Source organism: Cherax quadricarinatus, chromosome 29 (genome assembly GCF_038502225.1).
Source record: "Cherax quadricarinatus isolate ZL_2023a chromosome 29, ASM3850222v1, whole genome shotgun sequence".
Classification (NCBI taxonomy): domain Eukaryota; kingdom Metazoa; phylum Arthropoda; class Malacostraca; order Decapoda; family Parastacidae; genus Cherax; species Cherax quadricarinatus.
This window is the reverse complement of record NC_091320.1, coordinates 12219114-12241373: the sequence shown is the minus strand read 5'-3', so window position 1 is coordinate 12241373 and position 22260 is coordinate 12219114. Positions and strand designations below refer to the sequence as shown.

At 44.6% G+C, this 22260-nt stretch overlaps 1 protein-coding gene across 1 annotated transcript in view; it reads right to left on the bottom strand.

Annotated features, from left to right (window-relative positions):
- The window catches only part of LOC128690364 (reelin), an 871665-nt gene that overhangs the window by 812621 nt on the left and 36784 nt on the right, over positions 1 to 22260 (bottom strand). Inside the window, exon 3 of the mRNA XM_070089797.1 lies at positions 3510 to 3804. Within this exon, the coding sequence (XP_069945898.1) occupies positions 3510 to 3804 (295 nt within the window). The remainder of the gene's footprint in view (positions 1 to 3509; positions 3805 to 22260) is intronic.

The following is a 22260-nucleotide window of genomic DNA, read 5'->3' as shown; positions in this document are numbered from 1 at the left end:
AACACAACACTGGCTGTTACCAATACTAAACACAACACCGGCTGTTATCAACACTAAACACAACACTGGCTGTTGCCAACACAAAACACAACACTGGCTGTTATCAACACTAAACACAACACTGGCTGTTACCAATACTAAACACAACACCGGCTGTTACCAACACTAAACACAACACTGGCTGTTACTAACACTAAACGCAACACTGGCTGTTATCAACACTAAACACAACACTGGCTGTTATCAACACTAAACACAACACTGGCTGTTGCCAACACAAAACACAACACTGGCTGTTGCCAAGACTAAACGCAAAAATGGCTGTTACCAACACTAAACACAACACTGGTTGTTACCAACACTAAACACAACACTGGCTGTTACCAACACTAAACGCAACACTGGCTGTTACCAACACTAAACACAACACTGGCTGTTACCAACACTAAACACAACACTGGCTGTTACCAACACTAAACGCAACACTGGCTGTTACCAACACTAAACGCAACACTGGCTGTTACCAACACTAAACGCAACACTGGCTGTTACCAACACTAAGCACAACACTTGCTGTTACCAACACTAAACACAACACTGGCTGTTACTAACACTAAACGCAACACTGGCTGTTACCAACACTAAACACAACATTGGCTGTTACCAACACTAAACGCAACACTGGCTGTTACCAACACTAAACGCAACACTGGCTGTTACTAATACTAAACACAACATTGGCTGTTACCAACACTAAACACAACATTGGCTGTTACCAACACTAAACGCAACACTGGCTGTTACCAACACTAAACGCAACACTGGCTGTTACTAATACTAAACGCAACACTGGCTGTTATCAACACTAAACGCAACACTGGCTGTTACCAACACTAAACGCAACACTGGCTGTTACCAACACTAAGCACAACACTGGCTGTTACTAATACTAAACACAACATTGGCTGTTACCAACACTAAACGCAACACTGGCTGTTACCAACACTAAACACAACACTGGCTGTTACTAATACTAAACACAACATTGGCTGTTACCAACACTAAACGCAACACTGGCTGTTACCAACACTAAACACAACACTGGCTGTTACCAACACTAAACGCAACACTGGCTGTTACCAACACTAAACACAACACTGGCTGTTACCAACACTAAACACAACACTGGCTGTTACCAACACTAAACGCAACACTGGCTGTTACCAACACTAAACACAACACTGGCTGTTATCAAAGCTGAGCGCAACACTGGCTGTTGCCAACACTAAACACAACACTGGCTGTTACTAATACTAAACACAACATTGGCTGTTACCAACACTAAACACAACACTGGCTGTTATCAACACTAAACACAACACTGGCTGTTATCAACACTAAACACAACACTGGCTGTTATCAACACTAAACACAACACTGGCTGCTCTTACCAACACTATCAACACTAAACACAACACTGGTTGTTACTGATACTAAACACAACATTGGCTGTTACCAACACTAAACACAACACTGGCTGTTACGCAACACTAAACACAACACTGGTTGTTACTGTTAACAACACTAAACACAACACTGGCTGTTTACTGTTATCAACACTAAACACAACACTGGTTGTTACCAACACTAAACACAACACTGGCTGTTACCAACACTAAACACAACACTGGCTGTTATCAACACTAAACACAACACTGGCTGTTATCAACACTAAACACAACACTGGCTGTTATCAACACTAAACACAACACTGGCTGTTACCAACACTAAACACAACACTGGCTGTTATCAACACTAAACACAACACTGGCTGTTACCAACACTAAACACAACACTGGCTGTTACCAACACTAAACACAACACTGGCTGTTACCAACACTAAACACAACACTGGTTGTTACCAACACTAAACACAACACTGGCTGTTACCAACACTAAACACAACATTGGCTGTTACCAACACTAAACACAACACTGGCTGTTACTAATACTAAACACAACATTGGCTGTTACCAACACTAAACGCAACACTGGCTGTTACCAACACTAAACACAACACTGGCTGTTATCAACACTAAACACAACACTGGCTGTTATCAACACTAAACACAACACTGGCTGTTATCAACACTAAACACAACACTGGCTGTTATCAACACTAAACACAACACTGGCTGTTACCAACACTAAACACAACACTGGCTGTTACCAACACTAAACACAACACTGGTTGTTACCAACACTAAACACAACACTGGTTGTTACCAACACTAAACACAACACTGGCTGTTACTAATACTAAACACAACATTGGCTGTTACCAACACTAAACACAACACTGGCTGTTATCAACACTAAACGCAACACTGGCTGTTACCAACACTAAACGCAACACTGGCTGTTACCAACACTAAACACAACACTGGCTGTTACCAACACTAAACACAACACTGGCTGTTACCAACACTAAACACAACACTGGCTGTTACCAACACTAAACACAACACTGGCTGTTATCAACACTAAACACAACACTGGCTGTTATCAACACTAAACACAACACTGGTTGTTACCAACACTAAACACAACACTGGCTGTTACCAACACTAAACACAACACTGGCTGTTACCAACACTAAACACAACACTGGCTGTTACCAACACTAAACACAACACTGGCTGTTATCAACACTAAACACAACACTGGCTGTTACCAACACTAAACACAACACTGGCTGTTACCAACACTAAACACAACACTGGCTGTTACCAACACTAAACACAACACTGGCTGTTATCAACACTAAACACAACACTGGCTGTTACCAACACTAAACACAACACTGGCTGTTACCAACACTATTAGCACAGCAACATTAACACAACACTGGTTGTCACCAACACTGAAAACAACACTGGATGATAACTCTTCCAGTACAACACTGGTGTTACGTAGACACTCAAGAAAACATAAACATTAACCATTTATCATTAACATTAAAATTAATCATTAACATGATTAACACTCCAGCTGTTTACAATATCAACACTAACATGTAAAACATCAAATATGTGAACTGGTACATCATCATTATCATTATAATTATCATTCTTATCATTATTATTATGTTTAAAATTTAGGTTAAAATGGGTTATACGGCGCTGTCATCAAATTATAATTTAGAATATAAAGTGTTTACGTGCTGCATGATCATCACAAGGTTAATTTGCATATTGTGTCTCCTCATTGTTTAATATTCTCTCATAACTCAAGTGTTTATTCTGATAATGGTGACAAGAATGCTACAGTAACGAATGATTTTAAAATGATTGTTCTATATATATTTTTTTAATATAAAGGATCATCAATCCTGATCGATGAAAAGTGACAAGAAACTTGTGATTCAGTTTCCTTCTCTGGTGGTTTCACACACATACTAATATACTTAATGTGAAGGTGTTACGTTAGGAAGTGGATCAAACACTGACCTTCATACACAGCGTGAGGTTCATAGCCGACCTCAGGTGTCTTCTTGCCAGTGAAGGTGACCTTGAGGGTGACATCATCCTGGGCGCCCCCGGTGGGTTCCCCAGCCCTCGGGTACTGACACATGAAGAAGAATGGTGACGACACTGGACCGAAGGAGGTTTGTGGTTGCTGCTTCACTCCAGTATTATGGTGGTCGTCTCGTGGTCTGCTGGAGTCTTCCGCACCGACACTTCTACTCAGGTTCTGAGGCACATGTTCCACGTCGCTGATGCTATCTCCCGTACGGCTCAAATCCTGAAATACACATGAAGCAATGAAACAAAGTCACGAAATCTACTAATGAAATACAATATATATATATATATACTGTGTTTGTTTAGTATTAAATTATTGTAAACAAATCTAAAATATATTTAGTTGGGTTAGGCTAAAATAAATTGTTCTTGTTATAATAAGGTTAGGTAGGTTTTCTAAGATTCTTTTGGAGCAAAATTAAAATTTTATACATTAACATTAATGAAAAAAATATATCTTTAAACGTATAAGAGAAAATTTTAGAAAGGTGTTAATTTTAAATGACGAGAGTCTAATGCTCTGTTTATTCACGTGAGATTTTTAACCACCCAAGAGACTTTCCAAAGGTCAAGAAAGTTGTATGAATCAGGTCTATGGTTGACAGAAATGTAACTGAATCAAGCTTCACAAAAAATAAAAATAGTATTCATTTTAATATGAATAATATTTAAGGGTTATACAAATTAGATTAATTTGTAATTAATAAAATTTGGGAAGAATTTAAGGTCCATGACACTGTCACCCACATCATACTGGGACGGGAGTGATGTATGTGAGGTGATATCTCAGCCGTATAACACTTCTGCGGTTCTATTATTTTTAAAGGTGTTGATAATGTGAGAAACCCTGAAAAAGCCTGGGATTTCAATATTTTTTCAGTGGTTGTTTTACATGTGTGTGTGTGTGTGTGTGTACTCACCTATTTGTGGTTGCAGGGGTCGAGTCATAGCTCCTGGCCCCGCCTCTTCACTGATTGCTACTAGGTCCTCTCTCTCCCTGCTCCATGAGTTTTATCATACCTCGCCTTAAAACTATGTATGGTTCCCGCCTCCACTACTTCACTTTCTAGGCTATTCCACAGCTTGACTACTCTATGACTGAAGAAATACTTCCTAACATCCCTTTGATTCATCTGAGTCTTCAACTTCCAATTGTGACCTCTTGTGTCTGTGTCCCATCTCTGGAACATCCTGTCTTTGTCCACCTTGTCTATTCCGTGCAGTATTTGTATGTCGTTATCATGTCTCCCCTGACCCTCCTGGCCTCCAGTGTCGTCAGGCCAATTTCCCTCAACCTTTCTTCGTAGGACAATCCCCGTAGCTCTGGGACTAGTCTTGTTGCAAACCTTTGCACTTTCTCTAATTTCTTGACGTGCTTGACTAGGTGTGGATTCCAAACTGGTGCTGCATACTCCAGTATGGGCCTGACGTAAATGGTATACAGAGTCTTGAACGACTCCTTACTGAGGTATCGGAACGCTATCCGTAGATTTGCCAGGCGCCCGTATGCTGCAGCAGTTATCTGATTGATGTGCGCCTCAGGAGATATGCTCGGTGTTATACTCACCCCCAGATCTTTTTCCTTGAGTGAGGTTTGCAGACTTTGGCCATCTAAACTATATTGTGTCTGCGGTCTTCTTTGCCCTTCCCCAATCTTCATGACTTTGCATTTTCGGGGTTAAACTCAAGGAGCCAGTTGCTGGACCAAGCTTGTAGCCTGTCCAGGTCTCTTTGTAGTGCTGCCTGATCCTCATCCGATTTGATTCTTCTCATTAACTTCACATCGTCCGCAAACAAGGACACTTCTGAGTCTATCCCTTCCGTTATGTCATTCACATATACCAAGAACAGCACAGGTCCAAGGACTGACCCCTGTGGAACCCCGCTTGTCACAGACGCCCACTTTGACACCTCGTCACGTACCATGACTCGTTGTTGCCTCCCTGTAAGGTATTCTCTTATCCATTGCAGTGCCTTTCCTGTTATGTGTGCCTGATTCTCTAGCTTTTGCAGTAACCTCTTGTGAGGAACTGTGTCGAAGGCCTTCTTGCAGTCTAAAAAAATGCAGTCGATCCACCCCTCTCTCTCTTGTCTTACTTCTGTCACCTTGTCATAAAACTCTAATAGGTTTGTGACACAGGATTTTCCCTACCTGAAACCATGCTGGTTGTCAGTTATACACTTGTTTCTTTCCAGGTGCTCCACCACTCTCCTCCTGATGATCTTCTCCACGACCTTGCATACTATACACGTTAGTGATACAGGTCTGTAGTTTAGTGCCTCATGTCTGTCTCCCTTTTTAAAAATTGGGACTACATTTGCCATCTTCCATACCTCGGGGAGTTGCCCAGTTTCAAATGATGTGTTGAAGATCTTTGTCAATGGTACACACAATGTCTCTGCTCCCTCTTTAAGGACCCACGGAGAGATGTTGTCTGGTCCCACCGCCTTTGAGGTGTCAAGTTCGCATAGCAGCTTCTTCACCTGCTCCTTGGTTATATGTACCTCATCCAGCACTTGCTGGTGTACCCCCCTGCTCTGATTTCCTGGAGTCCTACTGGTTTCCACTGTAAATACTTCTTTAAATCTTGTGTTGAGCGCCTGACATACCTCCCGGTCGTTTCTTGTGAATTCCCCATCACCCTTCCTCAGTCTGATTACCTGGTCCTTGACTGTTTTCCTCCTGATGTGGCTGTACAACAGCTTCGGGTCAGTCTTGACTTTCGTTGTTATGTCATTTTCGTATTGCCGCTGAGCCTCCCTTCTTATCTGTGCATATTCGTTTCTGGCTCTTCGGCTAATCTCTTTATTTTCCTGAGTTCTCTGTCTTCTGTACCTTTTCCATTCTCTAGTACACCTAGTTTTTGCCTCCCTACACCTTTGGGTGAACCAAGGACTCGTTCTGTTCTTCCCATTGTTTCTGTTTCCCTTGGGAACAAACCTCTCCTCTGCCTCCTTGCATTTTGTTGCCACATAGTCCATCATTTCTTGTACTGGTTTTCCTGTCAGTTCCCTCTCCCACTGAATGTCTTGAAGGAAGTTCCTCAAGCCTGAGTAGTTCCCCCTTTTGTAGTTTGGTTTTTCCCACCCTATTCCTGCTGCTCTCTCCACTTGGAGCTCAACTATGTAGTCGAAGCACAGAACCACATGATCACTAGCTCCCAGGGGCCTTTCATACATGATATCCTCGATGTCAGAACTACTCAAGGTGAATACAAGGTCCAGTCTTGCTGGTTCATCCTCTCCTCTCTCTCTGGTAGTGTCTCTAACATGTTGATGCATGAGGTTTTCCAGTACCACATCCATCATCTTGGCTCTCCATGTTTCGGGAGCCCCATGGGGCTCCAGGTTTTCCCAGTCAATCTCCTTGTGATTGAAATCACCCATAACTAGTAACTTTGCTCCCCCCATGTGTGCTCTCCTGGCCACCTCGGCTAGTGTGTCGACCATTGCTCTGTTGCTCTCATCATATTCTTCTCTTGGCCTCCTGCAGTTCTGTGGTGGGTTGTACATTACTGCAATTATCACCTTATGTCCCTCAGACTGGATTGTTCCTACTAAGTAGTCCCTTTCGCCCGTGCCATCCATTCCTTCCATTTTCTCAAACCTCCACTGGTTTTTAATGAGCAGTGCAACTCCTCCTCCCCCTCTCCTCCCTCTGTCTTTCATGAGGATTTGATATCCGGTTGGAAAGATTGAATCTGTTATTATTCTGGTGAGTTTTGTTTCTGTGAGTGCTATTATGTCTGGGGATGTCTCCTTGATTCTTTCGTTCCACTCCTCATACTTATTTGTTATTCCATCTGCATTTGTATACCACACCTTCAACTTCTTTTCTAAGATTGTGGTCTGGGAGGTGTATTGGGGTTGGGGAAGTGGGAGACCTGATAAGGAACTATGGGTGGTTGCTGTGGGGGTGGAGTTTGTAATGCAGTGGGTGGGGGCATTGGATGTGGCATGGGTGTTTTGGTTTAGAGAGTTTGGTTGCACTGGGGTTGACCTGGTTGGGAGGCTTCTATAGGAAGTTGTGAGGGAGGCTGCATTTGATCTTCCTGTGTCTGGGATCTCCTGTCTGTCTTCTCCATCCCCTCTCTTTCCTCCTTTCGCCTTTGTACCATCTCTCTCTGTTTCTGCCTTTCTGCTTGTGTTCTGTCGCGGTAGAGATACACCTTCCTGTATGCCGGCATGTCCCTTAATCGTGCTTTCTCCTGCAGGATCCTGTTCCGAGTCGATTCTGCCTTGAAGGTCACTTTCACTGGCCGGGTTCTTTGTTTTACATACCCCCCTATTCTCCGAAAATTTTCCAGCTGGGTCATGTCGTCTTCTCCTATTGTTTTCACGATTCTTTCAATTGCTTTTTTTTTTCCCTTGTTTTCTGGCTTCATATGTATCCCCTTCAACTTCCTGGAGCCCATACACAAAGACTGACCTCACCCTTTCATTCTCCCACTGCATATCCCTGTGTATCCTCTCATTCAATTTGATTTCCTCCATTGCAGCTTTCCTTTCTTCAGTTTCACTAGCTAATGTACTTGGGCTCAGTGGCCTATCATTCTCCCTTCTCGGCTTTCCCTGGGCTCTGCTGTGGTCTGTTAGGGCCTCCACATATAGCTTAGGTCTTTCATTTACTACATTCTCCACTGATTGAGCTTCTACATGCTGTTTTGCTCCTTCTTTCCCTACAGTCCCCTTATTTGTGACTGAGGTAGCAGTCTCTGTTGTCAATCCCAAAATGTTCTTTAGTTCTTTAGGCTGTTTCAGATTTTTTAGTTCCTCTTCTAAACTCTGTATCCTGGCCTCTGCTGCTTTGACTTGCACCTCCCACTTCCTGCTTTCCATGTCTATCCTCTCTTCCATTCTCATGGTAAGTTCTTCTAGTTTTTTTTCCCATTCAAGTTCCCTTTTTGTGAGCTGTGCTGCCCAATCTTCCTTTGCAGTTTCCTCCTCCTGTCCCTTGGTTTTTCTTGTTGCTCTCTGACAACCCATTTTTGTTTTATCCTGATTGCCTCAGAGTGGGAAACCTATGTAATTCTGTATGTTAGGTTAGTATTGTGTATGTCAGAGTGTGGGGGGGGAGGTAGAGGAGGAACTGTGGCTATGTGGGAGATTAGTGGGAAGGGGGAGTGGGAAGGAGAGTGAAGCAAGTGGGTGAGTGGGAGAGGGAGAGGGGGAAGGAGGGAGAGGGGGAAGGAGGGAGAGGTGGGAAGGGGGAGGATGAAAGAGGGAGGGGAGGGATCAGGTGAAGGAGTGAGATGTCGGTGGGGGAGGGGGGGAGTGTATGTGTGAGTCTGGCAATGTGTGTGTGTGTGGGGGGGGTGGGGGTGTGTGGGGGGGTGTGTGGATGTGTGTGGGGGTGTCTGTGGGTGTGTGTGGATGTGTGTGGGGGTGTGTGGGTATGTGTGGGTGTGGGGGTGTATGGGTGTTCGAGCGCACACTATGCTACGCTACTCTTTTGAAGATCATAAAAAATTGTTCACAATCAATTCCTTGTTAATATGCACTAATATATACTATATAATATTAATTGTGTACACTTTGTGTGTGTGTGTGTGTGTTTACTAGCTTGTCGTTCTTTGAAAAAGAGGGGGGGGGGGTCAGGTTAACACTATTTGTTATTGTTCTTGGTTCACCGGTACTCTCCCGGCCCAGATCTTCGTTGTTGTTGGTTCACCGGTACTCTCCCAGCCCAGATCTTCGCACACTAGGCTACTTTACTTTTTGAAGATTATAGGATTATTTTTTCTCACTCAATTCCTTATTAATATATACGAATGTTTATTATAATAATAATTGCGGGTGCACACGGGTGTTTGTATGTGCATACTTGTTTACTATCTTGTCCCTCAGAAAAACGGCGGGGTGGGGGGGTTCAATAGGCTACACAACTCTTCTGTAGTTTACCTGGAGATATTTAGATAATTTACTAACCACTATCTATCTCCTGGTACTGAAATAGGGAGAGAGTGATGGTATAGCATACAACCAGCAGGGCGTGACACTGAGACTTTAGACACTAACCAAAATTAACCACAAATAGGCAAGTGATGTCGCCTGCACAACAACGGAGGTTCCTGCTGGTCGGCTGATATCAACTCCTTCAATTTTGTAACTCCTTCAGGAACTTTATCATGCATTCAAGTTTTTATTTTCTTTTTCTTTTAAGACTTGGTATTCCCTCTTTTTTCTTTAGTACAGTATTATGGTCATAACAAGTCTGATGATGTTAGCTACATTCACAACACCAACAGCTGGGGATTGACTAATTTTTTCTTACTTTCAGTATTTATTTAAACACTCTTTCATGACCTTATCACTACACTGCTGTTATAACCAACTAACATATGTATTTGTTAATATTTCAGATCACACCGTTAACCCAATTAACTGTTTGGATATTTTGTGTCAACACTGCACCAGCAGCCTGATCAGCTGACTGCTACCCTCCCTCACTCACAATTCATTCAAATTTAAATTGTAAAAATTCTTCATCTTATCACATTATTCGCACTCTTGAAAGCTATTACACTCTTGTAGGTATGTTCACTGATTCACTCACGTACGATGACCGCTAATAATATCTTAGGACAGCCACTAGAACGCTATATCCTGGGAGCACTATTTAGCAATACTGCTTCACGTGTGTGTGTGTGTGTGTGTGTGTACTCACCTAGTTGTGGTAACAGGGGTCGATTCACAGCTCGTGTGTGTGTGTGTGTGTGCTCACCTAGTTGTGGTTGCAGGGGTCGATTCATAGTTCCTGTGTGTGTGTGTACTCATCTAATTGTGGTTGCAGGGGTCGAGACTCAGCACCTGGCCCCGCCTCTTCACTGAGTGCTACTAGGTCCCTGCTCCATGAGCTTTATCATACCTCATCTTAAAGTTATGTATGGTTCCTGCCTCCACTACCTCACTTGTTAGGCTATTCCACTTCCTGACTGCTCTATGACTGAAGAAATACTTTCTAACATCCCTTTGACTCATCTGGGTCTTCAGCTTCCAATTGTGACCCCTTGTTTCTGTGTCCCTTCTCTGGAACATCTTGTCTCTGTCCACCTTGTTTATTCCACGCCGTATTTTGTATGTTGTTATCATGTCTCTCCTAATCCTCCTGTTCTCCAGTGTCGTCAGGCCGATTTCCCTTAACCTTTCTTCGTAGGACATTCCCCTTAGCTTTGGAAATAACCTTGTCGCAAACCTTTGCACTTTCTCTGATTTCTTGACGTGCTTGATCAAGTGTGGGTTTCAAACAGGTGCTGCATACTCCAATATGGGCCTGACGTACACAGTGTACAGTGTCTTGAACGATTCCTTAATAAGGTATAGGAATGCTATTCTCAGATTTGCCAGGCGCCTATATGCTGCAGCAATTATCTGGTTGATGTGTGCCTCCGGAGACGTCCTCGGCGTTATACTCACCCCAAGATCTTTCTCCTTGAGCGAGGTTTGCAGTCTTTTGCCACCTAGCCTATACTCCGTCTGCGATCTTCTTTGCCCTTCTCCGATCTTCATGACTTTGCATTTGGCGGGGTTAAATTCGAGAAGCCAGTTGCTGGACCAGGTATTCAGCCTGTCCAGGTCTCTTTGAAGTCCTACCTGATCCTCATCTGATTTAATTTTCCTCATTAACTTCACATCATCTGCGACCAGGGACACTTCTGAGTCATGTCATTCACATATACCAGAAATAGCACTGTTCCTAGGACCGACCCCTGTGGGACCCCGCTCATCACAGGTGCCCACTGTGATACCTCATCACGTACCATGACTCGTTGTTGCCTCCCTGTCAGGAATTCTCTGATCAATTGCAGTGCCCCTCCTATTATATGTGCCTGGTCCTCTAGCTTCTGCACCAATCTCGTGTGAGGAACTGTGTCGAAGGCCTTCTTGGAGTCCAAGAAGATGCAATCAACTCACCCCTCTCTCTCGTCTCTTACTTCTGTTACTTTATTATAAAACTCCAGTAGGTTTGTGACACAGGATTTGCCTTCCATAAATCCGTGCTGGTTGGCGTTAATACTCTTCCGTTCCAGGTGCTCCACCACTCTCCTCCTGTTAATCTTCTCCATTACTTTGCATACTATGCACATCAGTGACACTGGTCTGTAGTTTAGTGCCTCTTTTCTGTCTCCTTTTTTAAATATTGGTACTACATTTGCCGTCTTCCATACCTCAGGTAGTTGCCCAGTTTCAAGAGATGCATTGAAGATTGTGGTTAGTGGCACACACAGCATTTCTGCTCCCTCTCTAAGGAGCCACGATTAGATGTTGTTTGGTCCCATTACCTTTGAAGTATCAGGGTCCCTTAGCAGCTTCTTCACCTCCTCCACAGTTGTGTGAATGTCATCTAACACTTGTTGGTATATTCCTTGTTGGAGTCCCCCTCTGTTCTGTTCACCCAGAGGCTTTCCTGTCTCCATTGTAAATACTTCCTTAAATCTCTTGTTGAGCTCCTCACATATCTCTTGATCACTTTTGGTGAGTTCTCCACCTTCTTTCCTCAGCCTGATCACCTGGTCTTTGACTGCTGTCTTCCTCCTAATGTGGCTATACAGCAGTTTTGGGTCAGACTTGGCTTTCGATGCTATGTCGTTTTCAACTGTCGCTGGGCCTCCCTCCTTATCTGTGCATACTCATTTCTGGCTCTTCGACTAGTCTCTCTATTTTCTTGGGTTCTTTGCCTCCTGTAACTTTTCTATTCTCTGTTGCACTTAGTTTTTGCCTCCCTACACCTTTGGGTAAACCAAGGGCTCACTTTGGTCTTCCCATTATTTCTATTGCCCTTGGGAACAAACCTTTCCTCTGCCTCCCTGCATTTTGTTGTTAAGTATTCCATCATTTCATTTACTGTCTTTCCTGTCAATTCTTTGTCCCACTGAACCTCCTGCAGGAAGTTCCTATCTGTGTAGTCCCCATTTTTATAGTTTGGCTTTTCCCATCCAACTCCTGTTACCCTCTCTACTTGTAATTCTATGTATTCAGAACACAGAACCATGTGATCACTAGCTCCAAGGTGCCTCTCATATTTGATGTCCTCAATGTCTGAACTACTCAGAGTGAACACAAGATCCAGTCTTGCTGGTTCATCCTCCCCTCTCTCTCTGGTAGTGTCCTTAACATGTTGATGCATAAGGTTTTCCAGTACCACATCCATCATCTTGTCTCTCCATGTTTCGGGACCCCCATGTGGCTCCAGGTTTTCCCAGTCGATCTCCCTGTGGTTGAAATCACAAATAACCAGTAACTTTGCTCTGCTCTTGTGAGCTCTTCTTGCCACCTCAGCCAGTGTGCCCACCATTGTTGCTCTCTTCATATTCCTCTCTTGGCCTCCTGCAGTTCTGTGGTGGATTATACATCACTGCAATGGCTACCCTATGTTCCCCAGACTGAAATGTACCTACCATGTAGTCCCTTTCTCCAATCTCATCTATGCCTTCCATTTCCTCAAATCTCCATTGGTCTTTTATGAGCAGTGCAACCTCTCCTTCCCCTCTGCTCCTTCTATCTTTCCTCAGGATCTGATATCCTGGTGGGAAGATTGAGTCTGTTATTGTCCCAGTGAGTTTCTGTGACTGCTATGATGTCTGGGGACTTCTCATTGATTCTTTCATGCCACTCCTCATATTTATTCGTTATTCTATCCGTGTTCGTGTACCAAACCTTCAACTTCTTTTCTAATGCTGTGATCCTGGGAGAAGATTGGGGTTGGGGGATTCGGAGCCTTGCCGGGTGCCTACCGGGAGTTGCGGTGGGTGTGGGGACAGAGTTCCCATAAGGGGTTGCTGTATGGGTGGGGTGTGGTGTGGGGGTGGGGGCAGAGGGATCAGTGTGCGTCGGTTGACATTGCTTAGTTGCCTTGGGGTTGTCACGGTTGGAGTCCTTCTGTGGGTGTTTCTGGAGGGTCTGTTTACCCTTCCACCTGCATCTGGGTTCTGCTCATCTTAGTCATTTCCTCTCGTTCCTCCTTTCGTTTTTGTTCTCTCTCTTTCAGTATCAATCTTTCCTCTTGTGTTCTGTCTCGATGGAGGTACACACTCTGGTACTCTTGTTTGCCTCTCAGTCGTGCTTTCTCCTGCAGAATCATGGTTTGAGTTGATTCTGCCTTGAAAATTACTTTGAGAGGCCATTTAGGTCCCCTTGCTAACCACCCAATTTTCCGAAAATTTGCCACCTGGGTCATGTCGCCCTCACCTATTGCTTTCATGATACCTTCAATCACTTTTTTCTCCTTCTGTTTCCTGTCATCATAAGTTTTCCCTTCAACTTCCTGGAGCCCGTAGACAAAAAGCTGATCTTGCCCTTTTATCCTCCCATTGTGCCTCTCATTGCATCCAGTGGAGCATTCTTACCTTCAAGCCCTTCCCTTTCTGAGGCCCCAATGCTCAGTGGACTGTCTTTCCTGCTCAACTGCTCCTGGCCCCTGCAGGTGCCTGTTAGAGTTTCTGCACATGGCATAGCCTCTTCAATGTTTTCAGACCTCATTTGTTCCTAGTGTGCTCATCTTTGCCTTGCATGCAGTATAGCATCTATGCTCTCTCCAGGCCCCCTGTCTGTGCCTGATGCAGAAGTTCCTGATGTTATGTCTGCACCATCATTTTTCTCTTTAAGCTGTTTCAGGTTTCTCAGTTCCTCTTCTAAGCACTGTATCTTAGCTTCTACTTCTATGGCTTGTTGCTCCCATGTCCTGCTCTCTGCAGTTATCATCTCCTCCATTTTCCTGTCAAGCTCATCTAGTTTTCTTCCCCAGTCTTCCTCCCTTTTTTTGAGCTCTGCCTCCCAATCTTCCCTCCCAGGTTCCACCAGACCCCTGGTTCTCAGCCTCCTTTGGTAACCCATTGAACCCCAGAACAAACCTGTGAGCTTTCGAGTGGGTGTTTGTGATAGCTGGGTGTTGTAGGGGGTGGAAGGGAAGAGAGGCAGGGCAGAAGAGAAGGATATGAGGTGGGAGTGAGGGGGGGACAGTGGCAGGGAGAGAGAGAAAGAGAGAGACAGAAAGGGAGAGGGAGAGAGAGAGAGAGAGAGAGAGAGAGAGAGAGAGAGAGAGAGAGAGAGAGAGAGAGAGAGAGAGAGAGAGAGAGAGAGAGAGAGAGAGAGAGAGAGAGAGATAGCTGTTGTTGAAAAAATTTTGGACGACAGGACTCCAGAAAATTTTACAAGAATTGCTGGCTACACCTCATGGATGAGAAGAGACAGGCAAGTTCAAGGAGGAAGTGTTGCTGTGTGCTTCTCTAAAAGTGTTCATGCCCAGCACTTTGATGTTGCCATTCCTACTCATCTTGAAATGATGTTCTTCAAGCTCTGCATAAACACTAGTACCTCTGTACTAGCATGTGCAATGTACAGACCTCAGTGGCAACATGCAGACCCCATCAACTTCCAAATGGAAAATATGGATTCCTTTCTGCTACAACATAACTGTGAACATGTCATAATTGTTGGTGGCCTCAACCATAACCTTATACAGAGGGACTTTGATGACCTTCTTGCAGTATTTGACATGAGAAACTTTGTTGATTTCCCTACTCACATCTCTGGCTCCTCCCTTGACCCAGTAGTGAGCGATCTAGCAGAAGGTATAGTCACTTGTCAACCCCTCGGCTACGTTGGATCATCTGACCGCAAGGCTATTTTTACGACACTTAAGATCCCAACAGAATGAGGTGAGGAGTACACACGCACAACCTGGCTATGGGAAAGGGGTAATTGGCCAGCCCTTTGCTCTGAGCTCGCCACCACCAATTGGAACGCCCTTCTCCAAGGGGATGTTGACAACGAAGTGAAAGCCTTCACTGGACACATCCTTAATCTACAACAAGAACACATTCCTCACCGGCAATATGTGACAAAGCCTACAGATCAGCCTTGGTTTGGTTTTCGTTGTAGAGAGGCTGCTACTGCTAAGTACAAGGCATAGCGAAGGTATAAGAGACATCCTACCACCTATAACAGGAACTTGCACAGTCAAGCCTGTAAGCATAAGGGTGTCGTTCAAAAGTGGGCCATCGCTAAATGAGAGATGGACACAAGAAGAAAGCTAGCATCAGGTAGGGTAGGCTCCAAAACCTGGTGGTCCCTGGTCAAGGACAGACAAGGTTATATGCCTGATGAACTCATTCCACCTCTAAATCGACAGGATGGGACCACCTCTACTAGCAGTCAAGAGAAAGCAGACCTATTTGCCGAGCACTTTGCTACCAAAATGCAAGTTCCTGATCCAGCAAGGGACCCTCCTTGGTTAGCTGCAAGAACTGTGTCAAAACTGTCAGTGGTGACAATAAGGCAGGAAGAGGTGCACTTATTTCTTAAATCGCTTGACCAAGAAAAGGCTGTGAGCCCAGACAAGTTGAGCCCAAGATTGCTGAGAAGATGTGCAGACCAGTTAGCAGAACCTCTAACTCGCATCTTTCAGCACTGCCTAGTACAGTGTAAATGGCCTTCTCTGTGGAAAGAGGCAAATGTAGTCCCTGTTCACAAAAAGAAGAGCAGAGCAGAAATCAGCAACTACAGACCAGTATCCCTCTTGTCAATCACTGGAAGCTCCTTGAGACAATAATCTCAAGACAAATGACAGAGTTTTTTGACTACCACTCACTACTTTGTGACCATCAATATGGCTTTACGAAAGGTTACTCTCCTGCTGATCTGTTGTTAAACCTCTCTACTAAGTGGCACCAGTTACTGGATGAATCCAAAGTCAGCTGTGTGGTAGCACTGGACATTGCTGGTACTTTCGATCAGGTGTGGCACCAGGGCCTCTTAGCAAAACTGCAAGTTCTGGGAATTGCAGGCTCTACGCTATGCCTCCTCAGTGATTATCTTCATGGTAGATCTCTAAAGGTAGTTCTCAATGGAAAAGAATCAGCAAGACATCCTATTGGGGCAAGTGTTTCACAAGGAAGTGTTCTGGGACCATTGTTATGGAATGTCTACTTCAATGACCTTCTTCATCTCATCCCAGAATCCCATGCATATGCAGATGACTGTACACTGACATTCACTTATCCAAGAGAAGAAATGCCAGCTGCTCTAAGCTACATCAATCACCAGCTCAGAGCTATATCAGCTTGGAGAAATATATGTCAAGTAACATTTGCACCTGAGAAAACACAAATGATGATGATCTCTAGGCACCATGATGGTAATGCTGGTGCAGTAGTAAGGATGAATGGAAGGGTGTTGGCACCTGGGGAAGAAGTTGATATCCTTGGGGTGAAATTTGACTCCACACTGACCATAAAAAACCACATTGTAAATCTTGCAAACGAGGCTGCCAGGAAGCTTACAGCACTTCGCCATATCTCGCATCTGCTTGACAGCAGGGATTGCAAGATTTTGTACGAGGCACAATTACGCTCACACCTTGAATATGCTCCACTTTCTTGGTTTGCCTGCCCCCCTTCTCATCTGCGACTGCTTGACAGAGTAGAGAATAGAGCAAGACGTCTCATCTCTCTCCTGGACCAATCCTGGATAGATCTGTCATTTCAGCAGAACCTTCAACACAGGAAGGACGTTGGTGGCCTTACTGTTATGTACAAGGCCAATATTGTAAAAGTCCCACACGTGGATCCACTTCGAGGACAGCGTGAAGCAAGTTTCTATACCACAAGACGGACAGAAAGCAGCAACTTCACTCTGGCTGTACCCTTCTCCAGAACATCACTTCATCTGAGATCATTTATTCCCAGGATGACTCGAATTTGGAACACATTCGTACAGCATGATGATGTCAATGAGATAAAGTCAGTTGATCAGATGAAAATGCTGGCCAACAGATGGCTCCAACTTCATCCTGTTCCATACTTGTATGTTTCATAACAATAAAAATGCGTTCAAATGAGCTGAAGCAGGTAACAGCTCTTAGCTTGTCAATAAAGTTAGGAATCCTTAACCTGTAAATAGCTTGCCAAGACAGCTAGTGATCATTAACCTAACATTGTCAAACCCTGTGTAAAAAAAAAGAGAGAAAGAGAGAGAGAGAGAGAGGGAAGGAGGGGGAGAGAGAGGGAGAAAGGGAGAAGGGAGAGAGAGAGAGAGAGAGAGAGAGAGAGAGATAGAGAGAGAGGGAGGCGGTGCATTTCCTTCTTAAATCGCTTGACCAAGAAAAGGCTGTGGGCCCAGGCAAGTTGAGCCCAAGATTGCTGAGAAGATGTGCAGACAAGCTAGCAGCACCTCTAACTCGCATCTTTCAGCACTGCCTAGTAAATTGTAAATGGCCCCCTCTGTGGAAAGAGGCAAATGTAGTCCCTGTTCACAAAAAGAAGAGCAGAGCAGAAATCAGCAACTACAGACCAGTGTCACTCCTGTCAATCACTGGCAAGATCCTTGAGACAATAATCTCAAGACAAATGACAGAGTTTTTTGACTACCACTCACTACTTTGTGACCATCAATATGGCTTTAGGAAAGGTTACTCTCCTGCTGATCTGTTGTTAAACCTCTCTACTAAGTGGCACCAGTCACTGGATGAATCCAAAGTCAGCTGTGTGGTAGCACTGGGCATTGCTGGTGCTTTCGATCAGGTGTGGCACCAGGGCCTCTTAGCAAAGCTGCAAGTTCTGGGAATTGCAGGCTCTACGCTATGCCTCCTCAGTGATTATCTTCATGGTAGATCTCTAAAGGCAGTTCTCAATGGAAAAGAATCAGCAAGACATCCTATTGGGGCAAGTGTTTCACAAGGAAGTGTTCTGGGACCATTGTTATGGAATGTCTACTTCATTGACCTTCTTCATCTCATCCCAGAATCCCATGCATATGCAGATGACTGTACACTGACATTCACTTATCCAAGAGAAGAAATGCCAGCTGCTCTAAGCTACATCAATCACCAGCTCATAGCTATATCAGCTTGGAGAAATATATGTCAAGTAACATTTGCACCTGAGAAAACACAAATGATGATGATCTCTAGGCACCAAGATGGTAATGCTGGTGCAGTAGTAAGGATGAATGGAAGGGTGTTGGCACCTGGGGAAGAAGTTGATATCCTTGGGGTGAAATTTGACTCCACACTGACCATAAAAAACCACATTGTAAATCTTGCAAACGAGGCTGCCAGGAAGCTTACAGCACTTCGCCATATCTCGCATCTGCTTGACAGCAGGGATTGCAAGATTTTGTACGAGGCACAATTACGCTCACACCTTGAATATGCTCCACTTTCTTGGTTCGCCTGCCCCCCTTCTCATCTGCGACTGCTTGACAGAGTAGAGAATAGAGCAAGACATCTCATCTCTCTCCTGGACCAATCCTGGATAGATCTGTCATTTCAGCAGAACCTTCAACACAGGAAGGATGTTGGTGGCCTTACTGTTATGTACAAGGCCAATATTGTAAAAGTCCCACACGTGGATCCACTTCGAGGACAGCGTGAAGCAAGTTTCTACACCACAAGACGGGCAGAAAGCAGCAACTTTACTCTGGCTGTACCCTTCTCCAGAACATCACTTCATCTGAGATCATTTATTCCCAGGATGACTCGAATTTGGAACACATTCGTACAGCATGATGATGTCAATGAGATAAAGTCAGTTGATCAGATGAAAATGCTGGCCCACAGATGGCTCCAACTTCATCCTGTTCCATACTTGTATGTTTCATAACAATAAAAATGCATTCAAATGAGCTGATGTAGGTAACAGCTCTTAGCTTGTCAATAAAGTTAGGAATCCTTAACCTGTAAATAGCTTGCCAATAAAGCTAGGGATCCTTAACCTAACCTTGTCAAACCCTGTGTAAAAAAAAAAGAGAGAGAGAGGGAGAGAGAGGGAGGGAAGGAGAGGGAGAGGGAGGGAAAAAGGGATAAGGGAGAGAGAGAGAGTGAGAGAGAGAGAGAGAGAGAGAGAGAGAGAGAGAGAGAGAGAGAGAGAGAGAGAGAGAGAGAGAGAGAGAGAGAGAGAGAGAGAGAGAGAGAGAGAGAGGGAGGAGGTGCATTTCCTTCTTAAATCGCTTGACCAAGAAAAGGCTGTGGGCCCAGGCAAGTTGAGCCCAAGATTGCTGAGAAGATGTGCAGACAAGCTAGCAGCACCTCTAACTCGCATCTTTCAGCACTGCCTAGTACATTGTAAATGGCCCCCTCTGTGGAAAGAGGCAAATGTAGTCCCTGTTCACAAAAAGAAGAGCAGAGCAGAAATCAGCAACTACAGACCAGTGTCACTCCTGTCAATCACTGGCAAGATCCTTGAGACAATAATCTCAAGACAAATGACAGAGTTTTTTGACTACCACTCACTACTTTGTGATCATCAATATGGCTTCAGGAAAGGTTACTCTCCTGCTGATCTGTTGTTAAACCTCTGCACTAAGTGGCACCAGTCACTGGATGAATCCAAAGTCAGCTGTGTGGTAGCACTGGACATTGCTGGTGCTTTCGACCGGGTGTGGCACCAGGGCCTCTTAGCAAAACTTCAAGCACTGGGAATTGCAGGCTCTATGCTATGTCTCCTCAGTGATTACCTTCATGGTAGATCTGTAAGTGTAGTTCTCAATGGAACGGAATCAGCAAGACATCCTATTGGGGCAAGTGTTCCACAAGGAAGCGTGCTGGGACCATTGTTATGGAATGTCTACTTCAACGACCTTCTTCATCTCATCCCAGAATCACATGCATATGCAGATGACTGTACACGGGCATTCACTTATCCAAGAGAAGAAATGCCAGCTGCTCTAAGCTACACCAATCACCAGCTGAGAGCTATATCAGCTTGGGGAAATAGATGGCAAGTAACATTTGCACCTGAGAAAATGCAAATGATGATGGTCTCTAGGCACTATGATGGTAATGCTGGTGCAGTAGTAAGGATGAATGGGAGGGTGTTGGCACCTGGAGAAGAAGTTGATATCCTTGGGGTGAAATTTGACTCCAAACTAACCAAGAAGAACCATGTAAATCTAGCAAACAAGGCAGCCAGGAAGCTTACAACACTTCGCCGTATCTCGCATCTGCTTGACAGTAGGGGTTCCAAGATTTTGTACGAGGCACAATTACGCTCACACCATGAGTATGCTCCACTTTCTTGGTTTGCCTGCCCCCCCCCCCTCTCATCTGCGACTGCTTGACAGAGTGGAGAACAGAGCAAGATGTCTCATCTCTCGCTTGGACCCATCCTGAATAGATCTGTCATTTCAGCAGAACCTTCAACACAGGAGGGATGTGGGTGGCCTTACTGTTATGTACAAGGCCAATATTGTCAAAGTACCACACTTGGATCCACTTCGAGGACAGCGTGAAACAAGGTTTTATGCCACAAGACGGGCAGAAAGCAGCAACTTCACTCTGGCTGTTCCCTTCTCCAGAACATCACTCCATCTGAGATCATACATACCCAGGATGACTCGAGTATGGAACACATTCGTACAGCATAATGATGTCAACGAGATAACGTCAGTTGATCAAATGAACATGCTGGCCCATAGATGGCTCCAACTTCATCCTGTTCCATACTTGTATGTCTCATAACAATAAAAATGCTTTCAAATGAGCTGATGTAGGTAACAGCTCTTAGCTTGTCAATAAAGTTAGGAATCCTTAACCTGTAAATAGCTTGTCAATAAAACTAGGGATCCTTAACCTTGTCAAACCCTGTGTGTAAAAAAAAAGAGAGGAAGAGTGATAGGGTGTAGGAGGAAGGGGGGAAGGGAGTAAATAGAGGTAACCGCTAGGTTAGGGTGTGAGTTTATGGCCCTCTTACTCACATGGGCGTGTGTGTGCGTTTTGCTGTCCTGTCTCCCAAGCCTTCTTCCTTACTTTAGCAGTAAAACAGATCACTGTCTGACCACTTGGGCTATCCCAAGTTTCCCCTCACTGTGCTGCTATGTATGGCAATCCATGCACAGTACCTGTGTGTGCCTGAACAAACTGTGTGGAAATTTATTTGGTCCAAATAGTTCCACAGCTCAGATCCAGCATGGGCGTCTGGTCGTCTGAGCCAAGCGGCCCTTAAACCCTCCCAAACACGGCATTCTCTGGTTGACGGTTGGTAAGCTTATTTAATTTATAGATTTACTCTTCAGGGAAGGAGTAGGTAGGTTTACTGGTAGTACACTCATATTAGGTTTACTAAGGCATCTGTAGATAATGATAGAGTAGACCTAAGACCTTAACATAGGTAGTAATAGGCCGATAATGTAGGCAAACATTAGGATAAGTTAGCTAGGGAGAACTGGCAGCCCTAGCTTGAATGGCGGGGCGCAGGTCACAAAGACAGAATAGCGTCCTTCTTACGATAGACACCGACTGGAGAAGACGTGCCGTGAACAGCAGGCGGCGCCCCCACGTGTCTTCACATGTGAGACCTGGGGAAATCTGGTAGAGGCACCTCGATGTACCGTAGATGATCTCCTCCATCAGCCCATACAGTAAGACGAGATATTCACCTTTTCCCGTAGGATCTGGCCAGTGACTTAGGAGATTGTGGGTTGAGTTACTGAGGGCTCGGCGTGCTACAGAGAGAGAGCATGCCCAGTAAGTACCAGTGTCTCAGAGCCGTCTGAGGCTAGGGTCTGAGTCTGCATAGTTATACTAGGGGATACATACCCTCTTGGAAATAGGAATTTCTGAGGTGCAGGCAGGACACTAATAACGATTGAATATTGCAGGAATTAATGCTCCCGGTTGCACGTGGTTCCCAAGGGGAAGTCCAAAGGGGCTAAAGCTAGACTTAGGAAGTTGAAGATCAGG